Source organism: Polistes dominula, unplaced genomic scaffold, assembly GCF_049000335.1.
Source record: "Polistes dominula isolate Pdom_NZ unplaced genomic scaffold, Pdom_raw_medaka contig_22, whole genome shotgun sequence".
NCBI lineage: Eukaryota > Metazoa > Arthropoda > Insecta > Hymenoptera > Vespidae > Polistes > Polistes dominula.
In genome coordinates, this window is record NW_028300966.1 from 3523062 (window position 1) to 3541774 (window position 18713).

The 18713-nt window shown below is 28.5% G+C and overlaps 2 protein-coding genes across 15 annotated transcripts in view; one reads left to right on the forward strand and one right to left on the reverse strand.

Moving 5' to 3' along the window:
- The window catches only part of mtd (TLD domain-containing protein mustard), a 220719-nt gene that overhangs the window by 183457 nt on the left and 18549 nt on the right, over positions 1 to 18713 (reverse strand). For 2 of the 12 annotated variants that reach the window (XM_089172975.1, XM_089172966.1), the window contains exons 1-2: positions 2261 to 2414; positions 1110 to 1762 (exon numbers count right to left, since the gene is read on the reverse strand). The exons of 2 other annotated variants lie outside the window; for them this stretch is intronic. In XM_089172975.1, coding sequence (XP_089029101.1) covers positions 1110 to 1297 — 188 coding nt within the window. In that variant the 5' untranslated portion in view covers positions 1298 to 1762; positions 2261 to 2414. 8 more of the 12 variants (XM_089172972.1, XM_089172971.1, XM_089172967.1 and 5 more) reach the window with 8 other exon arrangements.
- Positions 1 to 18713, forward strand: part of LOC107063638 (uncharacterized) — a 163537-nt gene that overhangs the window by 120657 nt on the left and 24167 nt on the right. The gene's annotated exons all lie outside the window — the stretch shown is intronic.

Below are 18713 nucleotides of genomic sequence, written 5' to 3' on the forward strand. Positions count from 1 at the left end.
AAAAAAAGAAAGAAGAAGAAGATTAAACGATCTATCCGTTTATAGTTTTCAAGGTACAAGAAGAAGAAAAGAAAAAATAAAGAAAGAAAGAGAGAAAATAATAAAAGAAAAAAGAAAATAAGATAACGATTGACAATGACACTCGAGAATATTCTTGGCGCGAGAATAATTCGAATAATATCGGAATAATATTGGATAATAAAGCGTAGTAGAACTGACTGTGATCGAGGAATCCCTGTGTAAAGGCCACTCGAGACTAACCCATATCACTTTTCTATCAGGAACAGATTCCCATCAAGTCTCTTCTCTCACTTCGAGAGACTCAAATACTCATTTCTCTTCTTCTTATTCTTTTATCCATTTATCGTTATCTTCTATTATTGACTCCATATAGACGCCATATTGAAACAATTTAACCTATTACGATTATACTCATATTTCTAAATAAAATAAACTGCATATATATATTTATATAATTAAGAAAATATTTAATTGTATACAATGTAATAATATATCTCTCATCCACCTCTTATTTACTACTATTACAAAAAAAAAAAATATAAGATTTACGATAAATCAAATAAAATGTCGGATAATTGCATCGTTTTCAAGATGGCCGCTAAGGGGGTCAAGCAGAATTGAAAGATAAAAATATTACACGATTATTGTTAGTAGTTTTGCTATTAGTCGCCTCTTACGAAAAGCAGGGATTACTGATGGGGGTATTCTTACCCGCCCCCATCTCACGGGTATATATTATCATTATTATTAATAATATAATACTATATAAAATTAATTTAATTATTAATATTAAATTATTAATTAAAAATATAATTATATAATAATAAAATTAATTATATAAATAATAAATTAAATTAATTAATAAAATTATATTATAATTAATTAGTAATATTAAATTGTTAATTAAATTAATAATTAATAATATAATACTATATAAAACTAATTTTTTTCTATTTTATTGTATTTTAAATAGGTTACACATGCTATAACGTCACATTGCATCAATCGTATCAACAAAAAAATAAAAAAAAATAAACAAATAAACAATAATCAAAAGTAATTGAAAATAAAACAAAAATATTACTCACTGCCAAGTAAATCCACCAGCAATGCCCTCCCGAAGACGATCTTTCAAACTTCTTTGTCTAGCCCTTAAAGAAGAAGAGGAAGAAGAATCCGGAACCGATGATGACAATTCTTCCGATTTATTAATTGACGGACTTCCGGGAGTATCGGATGCAGCGCCACCCTCGGATCCTCCGGAAAATAACGACATAATTCTTTGCCGATTTTGGCGCGAATTTAGCGCCGATTTAAAAGATTATTTAATACAATAATCTCTATGGGTTTTTTTTTTTTCAACCTTTTTCCCTCGCGTTGTTATCACCACCACTACCAACTACCACCACCACCACCTCCACCACCACCACCACCTCCTTCCCTCCTCTTCCTCCGCTTTCACTACACTAATTCTACTTTTTCTTTTATTTTGTTCTTCTCTATCACTTTTATTATTCTTCTTTTTAGTGTTTTTTTTTTTTTTTTTAATTATTTTTACACAAAAATAATCACAGGGCAATGAATAATTTATTATTAAAAAATGTATCTACCTAAATGTAAAAGGTCTTTTTATTAAACCTAAGTCGTCGTATTAACGGCACGCATATTCTCGACGGAAGCTTTAAAAGTGAACTTTGCGTTTATTTGACTGTTGTTCCTCTCACTCTCTTGTTCTTTCACTCTTTCGTATGTTAAGATATGGCGCATGCGTAGGTGAGTTATGTAAAATTAGAAATTACTTAAAAACATAAATAAATGAACATTTGGATGATTATAATAACCAAGATTAAAACAAACAATCTCTAATATTTTATAACTATACTTTCTGTACACACACTCCCTTTTTCTCTCTCTCTCTCTCTCACAAACACACTCACACACATACTATACATAAACGCATACACTTACAAATATATTGAATTACAAAAATTATTAGAAAAAAAAATGAAAAAAAAAATAATAATATTTTTATTTACACTTACGAATATATTAAATTAAAAAAATTGTTAGAAAAATTTTTTTAAATATTTGAAATATTATTATCTTCTATATATAATTATATTAATATAATATTATTATATATATTATTAATAATATTTTATATTGAATATAATAATAAATCAAAAATAATAAATTAATTAGGTACCGATATTTTGCCTAATTATAATTTTATACACACCTCGCGTATAAACACTCACGTCTTTGCCAAATTTATGTAAATAAATGTATATATATATATACTATATATATATTTGAAGAATATATAGAAGAGTTGAAGAAAATTTCGGCGATCGAAATCCGTCCGTGGTTACTGCGACATCTGATAATGATCGTTTAAAATGATCGAGCCTAGAATTTCCACCCCCTCCATCAATCTACTCCCCTACCCCCACCCTTCTTTCTTTCGCACTCATTTGTTCATCCACTCACACATCGTTATCTTCTATCCTCAAACTGATTCTCGCACACACGCCCTCGCAAAAATCTTCCAATAAATTCATTTATTCACATATACACGAGTACGTACAACCACCACACGTTCATCGCATCAACTAACACAACACACATTTCCTCCTCCTATACAAACTCACTTTATTTTAATACACATGCATACAAACGCTTAAAACACATTTTCAAACAAACTCTCATTTTATTCGCATACACGTTTTCTTCAACACGCATAATATAACGCATACTTACTAATAAATTTATTCATATACTCTAGTGTAATGCACAAATTCCATACACGTAGTACTACACACTCATTTATAAGACACTTACTAATAAATTTATTCACGTACTCTAGTAATACACATACGTTCATACGCATACATTCTCTTTCTTCTTACTAAATTCATATTCATTTATTCACATACAAGCATTCATACAACACAATACACTTACAGATAAACTAGACTACATACATGTAGTACACACGCATTTATGTACACTTACTAATAAATTTATTCACGTACTAGTAGTGCACACGTATTCATACACATATGTTCATCTTCAACAAATTCACATTCATTCATTTCACATACGTGCATTCACACACTACAGTAAACTCACTTATTCGCTCATATACACATACATACACACAACCACATATTTATATATATACGTTCACAAATTCACACTTATTTATTCACATACGTGAATTTATACAACACAACACACTTACATACAAACTCACATATGAGCGAATATATACATACATACACACATACTATATATATATATATATATATTCTGTCTTTATCTTTTTGACGCCGTGCCAATTGCTTCGCACCCCGAGTACGCGAGCACTCGTGTCTACAGCACCGATCAAATCCGATTAAGGTCGACCGCTCAACAACGACCACGAAGAAGATGACGACTACGACGTGACGTTGAAACGTTGAAAATGAATTTAATGAATCTTCTTGATCCTTCTTTTGACTCTTCTCTCTCTTTCTACTCATGTATTTTTTTTTCCAAACAGTATCGCATTCGTTCTTTATACCCTTCTTATTATTTTTCTTTATTTATTTATTTATTTTATCTCATCATATAATTCCAATTTGTACAAATACGAAACTCTCGTCAAAAAAAAACATTTTTCAATTAGTTGATCATCAAGTTATAAAAACATTTTTATTTTTTTAAACAAACATAATATAAAATTTCATACACGTGTAGTTAAAAATGTTACTAGATTTTTTTAAATATGTACGTTTATTTTTTTTTATTTTATTTTATTGTGTATACGATGTGAAATTAATATAATAAATTTATAGTCTCATTTTTCTATTGGTTTATGATAAATAATTTAAAATAAAAAAAAAGTTTGTACTTTATTTTTCTTGTTTTTATGTTAATACCTCTACCGATGCAAATTAATGTGTAACAATTTGAAGTTATAAATCAACTTGAAATTCACTTTAAGAAACGATCCGTAGGATTTGTAGAATAAACTTAAAATAAAGAAGACATTAATATACGTCCACCTAGTTGGTAATTTTTATGGAGTTACCAAAATATACTCAGTGTATTGCGAATGTCCTCGATCTTTTGATATTCGAGTTTATACACTGAAAGTTTCCTTCGAATTAACTAAACTGTCTGATCTGTTATATTTTATTGGATCGATTGTTATTGGTCGAAATTTTTGACCAATCAAATACGAGTACATTAAACTATAAACTGTTGATTATCCTTCATATTAAGTAAGACAAAATTTCAATAATAATTAATAATTTTGATAATAATCTTTAAATTATTATAATAACAAAAAATGATGTACATTAAATTTTAATTGTAAATAAAATGATATATTAATCTCTATATATTTTCATAGGGATATTTTTCTCAAACCTGTTACTTTACTGATAAAATTTATTTTATAATTTTTGTTTAAAAATTAAACAACGTTATAAAAATTTATTCTTATCATTACGTTTATTTTTCTATTAAAATACAAATGATTCCTAAAGGAAGCTCCCCCTCCCTCAAAATTTGAAGACAAATTCAAAATGGCGCCGTTTCGAAATAATCCCGCGCAAAGAGTTAATATTTTTAAAAATATATTTATTCTAATTTCAATGATATAAATATTAATTCCGTAAACGATGTTTCTTGTAGAAAAATTCAAATCTACGAATAATATATTTTCGTTTTTTTTTCATAATTAACGAATAGATAAGCAAAAAAAAAATGTCCACCATGTCAACGATTTTTACCATGAGAAAATGCATCAATTTCATTCGTAATCTTATAAATAATATTTTTAAAAAGAGACTCCTCCCCTTTTTTATTCGGAAAATATTCCAAGAAAAATTCCTCCAGTAACATCATTGGACTTTTACGAGTGAAATAAAGATAAAAAACAAAACGAAAAAAGAACCCATCTCCACGCGTTATCCCTCATTTTATTTCGATCCGCAATGTTTCTGTATCATCGTCGGAAACGAAGGATAAAAAAAGAAAAAAAAAGGGGTGGGGGAATAGGAAACAGCGAAAACAGAAATAAAAACAAAAATAGTCAGAGAAGGAGGTGGAAAAGGAGGAATAGGAGGAGGGGGTGGAGCATAAAAAAGAAAAGAAAAGAAATGGCGCGGAATGAGGAAAAGGGGGAAAAAATGTCGGAGCTTATTGTCGGAGTCAAAAATTGGAAAGAAGGCGGGGCCTGACGGTAACGTTCCATTGGTCGATGTCAAGTACCCGCCCACTAAGCTTGTACGTGCCCATTGGCCGACGTGTATGATCTTCGATAACAAATCCATACATGCATCCAAATAAAAATTTGTATTTTCCTTTCATATGTTTTTAACTTTTCGCCAGACCAACCGCAATTGTTCATTCTTTGATAAATGGTATTTTTAAAAATGTTTGTTTACTTTTTTCAAAATCAAAATATACGAAGAAACAAGAGTACATAAATGGTGATTTATCAGAAAGTAATCCCGATAATGATCAAATGATAGCAAAACGTAATACACAAAGAACGAATAACATATAGGACAAGAGTAAAATTAATATAATAAAATAATGTATATGATGTAAAAAGAAATACGTTAATATGCGATAAGCTCTCGAGTATTAAGATAATCATATAAAATAATAAACGTATAAAAATATATATAGAATAATAATAATAATAATATTAATAATAATGATAAATAGATTAAAATTAATAAGCTGATTTTATTATACTTCAAACCGTTCCATTAAATAATTCATACAACTAATCTAATTAGTATTAATATTAGTAATATATATTACTATATTTATATAGTAATATAATTTAAATGATTATATTGCTATATAATAGTATATTATATTTTTTTTTGTATTCAAAATAATGCTTCCCTTTCGAGATACATGGGGATATAATAGTATATTATTTAATAATATATTATAGGTTAATATATAAGTCATATATAATAACTATATATATATTTATTTAGTTACTATATAAGTAAACAAATTTATTTATTATTTAATACATATTAACTAATAATATTGCTATAATTAGTAATATATATTACTATATTTATATAGTCATATAATTTAACTAATTATATTACTATATAATATAATATTATCTAGTAATATATAAGTAATATATAGTAACTAAATATATATATATATATATATATATATATATATATTTATTTACTTATATAGTAAGTAAAAAAATGTATTTATAAATTAATAAATATTAACTAATTGTATTGCTATAATATAATTATTAATATATACTAGTTTATTTTATAATCAATTTATAATATTATTATATTAATATTAGTAACAATTATATTAGTATAATAATACTAATTTTAAGAAACGTTATTAATCTTGCCTTCCCAATTTAGATATTCTCTCTCTTTCTCTCTCTCTCTCTTTCCTGATGACCTAACATTCCATTAAAATTCGTATCTCGTTTTAATTTCCGTATGTATTTAGATACTATAGGTCCTGTCGAAGGAAATATCCTTCGAAAAGGAAAATGATGATGTTGATGAAGGATGAAGATGAAGAAGAAGAAGAGAACAAGGAAAGAGAAAGAGAGAAAGAGAGAGAAAGAGAGAGAGAAAGAGAGAGAGAGAGATGGGAAATTCGAGAACGACATGGTTCTTTCGTTAGGTGGGTTATCAAGGTCGAGGTCGTTGTCAAGGTCAGGTTGTACTTGTCGTTAAATCCTGAGCCTCGAGACTCTGAGTGGAGAACACCGCCAGCCTACGCCTCCACCCACCACCCCTTTTCACTCATTCCACCACAACCACCTCCTTCACCACCCCCTCCTCCTCCTCCTCCTTCTGTTCTCTCTATGTCGAAAGCCTCCAGGTATTGATCGCTTTTCACCCACCAAACTCGACCAATCCCAGCCGATCTTGCATAGTAACCAACAACGCGCACCACCAGCACCACCACCACTACACCACTAACGTTCGTTTCCTTTCCGAACGTAGCCGACCAAACCGACCCTTTTACGGGTCGTCGAAATTTTTTCTAATCAATTCTTTATCGAGATAAATTTCTTTCTTTTTTCCTTCGAAAGAAAAATATATTTGGTGTAAAATACAAAATGATCGTAAAACACCATCATCACCATTACCACCCCCCGCCCCGACTCAAGCAATTCAGGCGTACACTTATTATATATACGTTCACAAACTGATTTTCTTAAGAAATTTAGAAAAAGGTTAGAACAAAAAATACTGGGATACTTTCAGTTTAATCTCCAGAAAATTATCTTCCCTTGTTTTGATTTTAAATTAATTTGATTAGAAAGAAGAAAAAATTTTTTTATTCCTGTACGAGTGTTTTATATTAAAATTTAGATTTTAATTTTTATATCTACCAGTGATTTTTTATTTTTATTTATTTTTATTTTAACAAACTATCGTCGGGTAACATAATGTGCTTGACTCACGCGTGTAGCGGACGAAAATGAGTGAAATATCAAAGCAGTGCACTTTTTAGAAAACATGTTATATCTTCACATCTAATAGTAGGATTTCAACGAAATTTGGAAAATAGATATCAAATAGTATTTCAAAGATGTAGAAACCTCAAACTCTCAATGCTATCAAAATTAATCAACTGAATTTATGCTACTTTGTAAGCACGAAACTTGCAGTGTCAAAATAGCACATTTCATCAAATTATTAATTATTCTTCAAAATTAATAAATTTAAGACTAAACACTGGTCAAGATTTACAAAAAACATCATTTCTGCTCAAAAATTAGTAACAATAAAAAAAAACAAGCATTAGTAAGTGTTTTACTGACACTTAGCTTATGTTCTGCATAAAACGTATTAATACGCGACCCACCGACCAGCGCCAGTCTATGAAAAAGGTAGAAATACCCGACCCGACGATAGTGTTTTAATTTATATTTTATTCTTGAAATAAAAATAAAAAAATAAAAAACATTTTGCTTATGAATACAATCGAACATTTTGCCAATTTTTTTCGAGAACCTATTATTTATTTTTTTTTTTAAATCCTTTGTCGAAACAATACAAAATATTCGTGTTCTTTAATCTGTCAAATAGAAATAAATAAATGAATAAATGAATAAATGAATATTTATAATAAGAGATAAATTGTAGGCAAAAAGAAAGAGTTGAAAAATTCTACTACAAGTGTATGAATTATTTACTTTCATACAAGTTGTCCTAAAAATCACGAATAAATAAGAAAAAGAAAAAAAAACAGGAAAGTGGGAAGAAGGGAAGAAGCAGGGTATTTTATATAAAAATTTCTATTTCGAAAAAAAAAAAATACGATCAATCTTTAAATCGTAACAGATTGTCAAGAAAAAATTGTCGAAGAATATTGAATTACGACACGAAAGTGTAGAAAAATAAATAGCACGAGGACGAAAAATAAAGGAGTTGATTGGGCAGGTGGAGGAGGAGAGGAGAGGAGGCGAGGGGGAGGGGGAGGGGGAGGAGAAGACAACAAAGGTAAAGAAATGTTTGGAATTTAAAATCGAGGAAAGTTCTCTTTACGATCAAATAAAAATCGTAAAAGCATTTTACTCAGACGTTCAAAACAACTGAACAAAAAAAAAAATTATAACAAATAAAATAAACTACGTAAGAGAAAAAGTTTTTATTCGTAAAGAAAAAAAAATGAAAAGAGTGGGAGAAAAGTGATGGAAGAAAAAACAAGAAACAACGTAAAATAAAAAATAAAAAATAAAAGGAATATAAGTAAGCTAGTATTTGAAGTATAAATCAAGTAGAACGACCTTGATAAGTACCAGACGAAATGCTAACACAAGTGCGTCAATTTTATCTGTAAATGATGATATCATTCCCTTTTCTAAAGGTTACTTCCCCTCCCCTATCCCTACCCCTCCCCTTATCATTTCCCTTCCCCCCTTATGTTCACCAATTCCACAGAAATATTCCAGAAGGTTCCTATTTCAATATTCACCAACCTACGCGTGCATACATTTCTATATATATATATATATATATATAATATATGTGTATAGAATATACATTTCAATATATATATATGTGTAACATATATGGAAAATATTGAAATCTTTTGACGGATTTTTCCCCATAGAAATAAAATATGATAGAATAATAAAATTTCCCATGAATATAGGCAGTATTCAAAAAAAGGCGTGGAACGATACGCCACCCAATAGAAAGTAATGTACGATTACTGGTAAAAATATGATTGGGAACATAGAAGAAAAAAAAATGGAATAAAAAATTGTATGTTCTAATATATAAGAAACTTTTTGGAGAAAAGAAAAATATCGTTCATCGTCGTATCATTTGAAATTTTTAGACGAGTAAACAAAAAGTTATAGAAAAATTTAATTTGTTCGATGAGATTATCTTAGAAAATTCTTTACTAGAAATTTCCTGGAATATATTAATGAAAATAGTATCGAATATTTCGAATTTTTTACAGAAAAAAATTCAGAAAGAAGAGAAACAAAAGGGACGAAAAAAAAAATTAAACAAAAATTGTTTATTGCAAATTTTAAATGTGAAGAGAGACACTTTAACTACCTGTTATTAAATTTATGATCGTTGTGAAAGAAGAAAAAACAAATACCTTAATTAATTTTAATATTAATTTTGAAAGAGGAAAAAACAAGTACGTCAATTAATATTTGACTTGTCCTAATTATAAACCTTCTATGTAAATTAATAAATTACTCGTGTTTTCTCTCTAACTGTGTACAGTTCAACTGTTAAAGAGACAAATCTAAATAATAATACTGAAATAAATCTCACAATCGAATAAAAGAAAAAAAAACACACACACACACACAAAAACATTTTACTACTACAAACATATATTTTCGAATGAAATTTTTCTTCTTTTTTTTCTATTTTCTTTTCTTTATATATACTTACAACAAATCAAATTTTACAGGATTACATTTTTTTCCTTCCTAAATTTTGATAGGACATAAAAAGAAGAAGAAGAAGAAGAAGAAGAAGAAGAAGAGGAAGAAAAACAAAAACAAAAAAAAGAAAGACAAATTTCTAATCAAGATGATAGTAATAGTAGTAGTAATACTAGTAGTAGTAGGATTCTTCTTCGATCAGAGGGATAAACCCTTAAAGAGGAAGAAAGTAAGAAGAAGTATTTTTGGTTCTTATTTTATTTGTAATCAAGTCTTCGTAGAAATCAAAAATAGAAGTAGGGAGGGGAAAGTTGGAAGATTGATTTTACGATGGCATTGCTTACAGATAGAACCTTTGAAATTTTCATTGTAATGATTGGTCAAAGAATTCCAATTTCTCTCAAACACATACACACACACACACACACTCATTCTGCAATGAAACTCATTTCCCAGGTCAAGTTACGTGGACAACGATGACAACGAACAAGACGAAGGTAACTCGACGTTCTTTCGGCAGAAAAACGTCTGACATGAGAAAAATAAAAAGTAAAAAGGATGAAGGAGGGTCAGGGGGGTCAGGGGGGTTAGAGGTGGAGGGAAGGTGAATACAGGGATATCGCAAGTAGGACGAAAACGAGAAAGAACTACGCGAGTAGAACATAAAATAAAATGAGAAAGAAAGAGAGAGAGAGAGAATAATACAACGGATTTGTTCTTAACAAAGAGAGAGAGAGAGAAAGAGAGAGAAAGAGAGAGAGAAAATAGGTGAAAGAAAAAGATGACTGTGTGAGAAAGAAAGAGATATAAGTAAGAGTACCAGAAGGAAAAAGAAAGACAGAAAGACGATGCATGTGTGTATATGTGTGTACGTGAGAGAGGGATGGAGAGAGAGAGAGAGAGATAATATACAACAAAGAAAAATTAAAAAAAAAAATAAATACATCAGAGAAAAAAAAAGAGATAGAAAGAGAAACAATGTATGAGAGAGAAATGAAATGTGTGTCCTGAGAAAATAAGAGAAACGAATAAGTAAGAGAGAAAAGAAAACACTAAGGAATAGAAAGAGAGAGAATAAAAAGGGAAAAGAAGGATGATATTGAAAGATTGTAGAAGGGTGGAATGAAGATAAAAAAAAAAAAAAGAAAAGAAGGGAAGGTGTGTGGATTAGAAAAAGAAAAGAGTTACATTGACGTAAATGTCGACGACCTTGACGTTTTCGTCTCGTTGGTGATGCCTCCAACTAAAAACAGCAACCCATCACCACCCACAACACCCCACCCCTATCTCTCTTATCGTCTTTTTTCACGAATCTTCGAATCGAAACTGCGGGAGTAAACGTCACACACATTCATACATGCTACTATTACTACCACCACCACAACCACCCAACCACTGACAATGTATGATCGTTCACGAAAGTAGGCCATAGTGATCGGCTCTATTCGCTAACGTTCATCTATCAATAGAACACCACAACTTCGATTATTCCCTTTTTGTACTATAATAATAGGAAGGACACGTATGTACATTACGATTATGGGAGATCAAAGTTGATATTTTACTATGTGTATGTTGTGTGTGTATGTGTATGTGAGAGAATGTTTTTTACTTGAATTTTATTTTTGTTTTTTTTATTTTTTTTTAAATTTTATTCGTTCGATTATCCATTAGAATCTTCGATTTATTTGACAATCGTAATTTTAAGGATCAAAAATGATCACGTAAAAGTTTTTTGTATATATGTATAATACTTTTATACTTTTATACTTTTATTTTTATGTAATTGGTTTACATGACGTGAAAGAATATTGAATAATAATTATATGAGATTTTATTGGATATCAAATCTACACAAATATCAACATTCGTCTCTACAAATTTATTCAAATATATATATATATATGTATATATATATTTGAAATATACAGATACAATTTTAATATTATAATTATGTTATAACATATTATAATTATTTATATATATATATATATACCAAATAAAATATATTTATTAATAATATATAAATAATATATTATATATTATTTATATATTATTATATATTATTATATTAATTAATATAATAAATAATATATATTAATATACTAAATAATATAATAAAATAACATGTTATAATATAATTACATAATATATATATATGCTTAAAATTGTAACATTAAAAATTTATACTTTATATACGTATATACGTGAATAAATAATTGCAAAATTTAACATAACCAACTTTCGTAAATGTGTTAAAAAAATAACAAAAGAAATTATGAATTTAAATCACCCATAAACAATGTATTACAATAGAATAATTTAAATAATTAATTATACAATTTGAACCTATCTTATTTTTTTATAGTATTAAATCTTCCATAGAAATTGTATTATAATACAATAATTTAAATAATTAATTATACAATTTGAACCTATCTTATTTTTGTATAATATCAAATCACAGAATTCTGATCAATTCAAATAAAATATCGATTTTTTTCTTTAAAAAAAAAAAAAAAAAATTAATGAGACATTCTAATAGATCGCAAATTTGTAAACCATCCTGTTTTAATAGTGTTAAAACCTATCAGCAACTAGCCACTACCCCTAAACGCAAACATATCGTCATTGTTATAACAACGATTCTATTACAGCACGTGTCACATATTGGATTACTTTGGAATCCTCTTACGAAGCACACAGCTTTCAAGGTTGCACGAAAACCTCTTTGATATTACGTTCCTTCCTTCCTTCCTCTCTCCCCTATACTTTCATACGAAAAGGGTTGTGGCTTGAATTCTGTTGGTTCTCTCTCTCTCTCTCTCTCTCTCTCTCTATCTATCTATCTCTCTCTCTCTCTATGCAAATAATCATCTTTCTAAGAAATATAGAACTTCATTTCTAAAGACACCCCCAAAACCCCTTATTCAAAATTTCTATTTATGCGATTTACATGGATCCTACTATTTTCTTTTCTTTCTCAATTTTTTTCCCACGATTATAATACACGAATCATTTCGATATTCGTATAAAGAATAATATATTGTTCTCTTTTTATTATTATTTTTTTTTTTTTAATAAGAATATTCAAACAAAAATATATATATATTTTTTTAATATTATATTAACCCTTTGCATTTTTGAGGCCTTTTATGTTGACGCCAACAAGCAACTTGAGACAATTTCGGTCAAATTATGGAAACAGTTGACATGTATTTTAAAAACATTTATAAACAAATCAAATTTTACCAATTTATTTATTTTTATATTAAAAACAACAATAATAATTCGGGGGAAAAATTTTTTAAAAATTTATATCACCACCACCTTTATGATAAATAATTCAAACAAGATTCTGCAAACGGCGATCATTTTTTCGTCAAAAATATTTTCGATTACCTTTCGATGCACGTTTGACCTAAATATAATAATAATAATAATAATTTTAAAAAAGGGTAAAAAAAAAACGGGATACAGCAAAAAGTGGTGATAGACTGACGGAGTTTTAGAAAAAAGAAAAAAAAATGTAAAATGACGTTTAGGTTAGACAGTGGCCTAAATTTGGTCCCCGAAGCTGACCTCAAATATTTCTTCAGTTATGGCACGTGCCGTTCCTTCGTTCGTTCGTTCGTTTCATCGGACCGAAAAAATAGAGGAACAAAAAGAAAGAAAAAAAAGAAAAAGAAAAAGAACAAGAAAAGAAAAGAAAAGAAAAGAAAAAGAAAGAAAACAAAAAAAAATAGGAAAAGGTAACAACCAGTAATAGTTCAGTGAAAAAAAAAGTGGGACACGTTAATGAATATCCTTATCAAACATACGTCCTATACCTTTCTTTAATTTTTTTCTTATTCGTTAACTCATTCTAGGCACGTCCTGTATTATCATTATTATTATTATAATTATTATTTATTATATTTATTATATTTATTATATTTTTTATATTTTTTATATGTATTACATTTATTATATTTATATTTTTTATATTTACTACATTTATTATATTTATATTTATTATATTCATTATATTTATTATATTCATTATATTTATTATATTTATTGTATTTATATATTTGTTATTTATTATATTTATTTTTTATAATATTTACTATATTTATTATATTTATTAATTTATATATATATATATATATATATATATATATATATATATATTTATTATCATCTCATATTTGTTTTGTCAATCAATGTTATTGATCTTTAACATTCAATAACAGAATAGTAATATGCATTTATGCATTACGTTCGAAAATAAATATAATACATTTTTCTCTCCCATAGAACAAATTTTTTATCAAAAAAAGAAAAAAAAAGAAAACAAAATGATTTCCAAGAAAATATCAAAAACGAACAACCAATGTTCCTGAAATCGAGAAGGAAAGGGATGTGAAGGGAAGGTAAATTAGGGAATGAAAGAGGAAAATTTTGTACATTTGAATTTCGTTCGAAGGAGACGACAGGTAGAAGGGGATGGGAAAGGGAGGAAGGTTTGAACATCTGCATTGAATTAATCAAGAGCCCCAAATGTCATCGGGAATTGACAAATGATCTTCCGCATTGTCATTCATCTCCCCCAATCAGCCGAGAAAGATTTTAATCGTTTTGTTCGTTGCCTCCCAATTCCACCCACCCGCCCACCCACTCACCCACCTACTCACCCTTCTCTTTACTTCATCAAGCCTCTCCCCAAAACATTCCTCCCACCCAATGGTCCATTAGCGAACGAGGAACATTTTCCAAAATAGACCTTTAACCTTTTATCTCGACTAAAAGTAATTACGGTTTTGTTACCCTTTTCTCTCTCTCTCTCTCTCTCTCTCTCTCTCTTTTTTTTTCCTTTTTCTTTTTTCTCTTCATCCTCTACGCCCCCAACCCAAACGCCTTTGGAAAAAAAAATTAAACAATTATTTTATCCTAGCAGCGAGAGATCGGCACGAGGTTGTTAAATTTCACACGCCAATCTTTTTCGAACAATTTTTATTTCTTTTTTTTTTGTTTCTTTTTTTTTATTGTTGTTAATTAAATTGAAACCATTGGAAAGAAATGATGTTAGTTTTTGCAACGTAATATCCATTTGAGAAAATAGTATTTGAAAAAGGATAGACAATTTGTTGGTTTGATTTGAAACACTTTATTGGAGGGGAAAAAAATTGGTGTAAAAGAATATAATATATTTGTGTGATAATTAATATATATACAGGTATCCCTCCAACACCACGGTTTCTCCTAACACAGTTTCGCTATAACACGATTCATAATTGTTAGAACCCTCCTACAACACGGTATCCTATAAAACGGTTTTCTTTCAAAAAAAAAAACCTGTTTACAACACTGTACTTCTACAGCTACGGCGAGGCTTACCGTCTTAAAGATACAGTGTTGCGGAAAGTATTTCTTTTCATCTCCATGGCCTGAAAAGAAAAGTGTTTCACGCTGTTGTGAACTGAAAACATCAACGTTAAATGCGTGTTGGAAAAAGATATGACTCTCTTCAATTAAAATAGAAAACTTGCGTGAATCGTCACAAAATGAAATTGGTGGCATATTAGAACTTGCTAAATCAATCGGAGGCGAAGGTTTTGTGAATATGGCTATTGTGGACGTTCAAGGTTTATTAGTGAAAGAAGAAGTTGACGAAGCGGATTTGATGGAACTGTTATCCGAAACTGTAAATCAAATTGATTCTGAGAACCCTAGCAATTATGAAGATTGTACTGTTAATAAGTTAACATTAAAAATATTACAAGAAAAGGCCTAAACTTAGCTGAAAATCTTGAGTCATTTTTCTTGAATGCAGATCCTTCCAAAGAAAGAAACCGAAAATTCAAAAGGGAGCATCAAAACTGTCCAGCTTCATACCGAGAAATTTACAATGAACCTGTTAAGAAACAACAAGCAAAGTAAAATTACAGATTTTTTTCAAGAGGGAAGAAGATGCAAGAACTTAAAAAAAAAAAAAAAAAACAGAAAAACGTTCTGAAAGTCAAGGCGATATCATTCCACCGAAAAAAATTGAGCAGTGACGAGGAAAAAATAAATTAAATTAAAGTTGCGTTAAATTGAGATAATATTTTTTGTTCTGTATTGTTCATACATTTATATTTTTAATAAAAATTAAGTTGTTTATTTAAAAAAAAAAAATATTTGTTTTTAAAAAGTTTTCGGAACGTAACCCCCCCTTTGTGCATTGGCTCTGGGTCTCAAACAATACGGTTTCAAATAACACGGCATTTTCTAGGAACCTATCTACCGTGTTGTTGGAGGGAGATCTGTATATATATATTGCAATGTAATGATTTAACTTTAAAAAATAAAAATAAAAATAAATGAAACAAATATACAAAAGTTTAATACACGTTATCTATGAATTCTATATTATGTGAAAGTAAAGAAAGAATAAAAGTAATATAATATTGCAATCATTTTGAGAATAATTACATTTTTGATTAATATGCAATTGTGACAGACTAGAAATCAATCCTCCATTGGCGGCAAAATTTGAACGAATTCAATTCAACGAGGAAAAGCGTAACATCGTTAAAATCGCATTGATAATCTGTTAATCGAATCACCGTGAATGAGAAAGTGACCATCACGTGTATTTGCATCGTCAAACAATTTCGAACAGATAGAGTGGCGAATAAAAATCCATTAACTGGAAATACTAATTCGAATAATCGTCAATCGTGACTCCATTGTTATTTTTAATTTAATCAACCAACGAGAATTGCATAATTATTGTAGAAATAAAATAATCCAGTATTTACCTAACGATTTTTACAATTTTTATTTCCAATTGTTAAAAAATTGAAAAAAAAAAAAGAAAAAACTATGAGAAAAAAACAAAACGATCTAACATTTAACAATTTCCATTAAAAATTTTTAATACATTCGAATATTCTCAAAAGATATTATGCAAATGTAAATAAATTAACAGGAAGAATTTGAACATAAAACAAATCAAAAATGTGTACATTTAAAAACATGAAATGAAATTAAACAAAAATAAAAAATATGAAAGAAAAATAAAATAATCTTAATTTTCATAAACAATCCTTTAAACTTATTCATAATTATTTCAATAGATGCCATACAAATGTAAATAAATTAACAACAAGAATTGAATATAAATCATCAAAGATGAACGATGAAAAATGAAAAAAGAAATCAAAATTATTCTACACAATCTAAACCAAACCTAAATCGAACCCTTTTTCCTTATTTTTAAAGGTATACGCAAAAAATATTCCTTTTAACCAATGCAAATGAATGATTTGAGAAATTCAAAGGTTTCGAGGGACAGATGAGAAGACTTGGGACGTAGATAAAAGATAAAATATAACACAGAGAGAAAAAAAAAACAAAAATAAAAATTATTCTACACTACAATGAACCTAAATCGAACATTTTTCCCTTTTTTCTTTTTTTTAAAGGTGTACGAAAAAAATATTTCCTTGAACTAAAACAAATAAACAAATAAAAAAAAAAAAAACAGAATCAACGAGAAACAAAATAATCAAATAAAACTTGAAAATCGAAGAGTTTTAATAAAATGAAATATAAAAAGAAACACAGGTGGACACACACATGAGAAAGTAAAAGTAGGTTTAAAGAAAGGTACGATTTGAAAAGTTAAGAGGTTTCGAGGGACAGATGGGAAGTGTTGGGACGTAGATAAAAGGTAAAGGGTAACAAAGAGAAAAGAAAAAAAAACAAAAAGAAAAGCTATCGTTTTAATTCGACGTTAATGCAAAGTGCTCGGTTGGGTAGCTCGGGCTCGACGAAGGTGAAGGTTATTATCCCCAGGTTGGCAGAAATCCAACGGCTGAGAGCATTTGAGAAAAGAGGAGAGCTTTCCCAACGCACTTAACCCGCAGTGGATTGAAAAGCGATAAAGCTTCTCTACTTCTCTCTCTCTCTCTCTCATTCTTTCTTTTTCTCTTTCTCTTTTCCTTTCACCTTTCTCCTTTCTCCTATTTCGAACTCTTTCCATCTTCGACAGCATCCACCAGTTGTTTCCAACGAATATACCAGCCGGTTTTCACTTCCACCCCCTTTTCTGTTACTCCCCCGACCCCTTATTTTCTTCTACTTTCGTTCATTCTCAACAAAACTAAAAGTAGTAAACCCCCCTCTACTCTACTCTACTCACCCACGAGGTTACAAGAAGTTCTGTACCTTTTCTTCCCTTTTCTTCTTTTTTTAGATTATTTTATTATTTTTTTTCGTTTCAAAATCTTTTGTAGATTTGTTCACGTAATTCGTCCTTCAATTCGTAAACTTCTTTTAATCGTTATCGATTTGTTATTAATTTTATTAATTTATTAATTTATAAATTTATACATTTTATCAATTTTATATTTTTATTTATTTATATATATTTTTTTATAAAATTTTATATCTTTTATTTTTATATATTTTTTATATAATTTTATATAATTTTTATATTGATTATTTTCTATGGATTTTAATAATTTTATTTAAATACTTGTTTGATATAATACATACATGCATACGTATTATATGTGTATGAATGCATACATGCATGCAGATACAAAAATTCGTATAAAAATCAAACTTCTCGTGCGTATAAAAACGTTTATATTTTTTTCACCAACAAAAACAAGGAGAAAGAGGGAGAGAGAGTGTGTGTGTGTGAGAGAGAGACGGAGAATACAAAAAAAAAATACAAAAAGAATGAAAAAATTTGGACAAATCGAATAAACGAATGTTCTCGTTC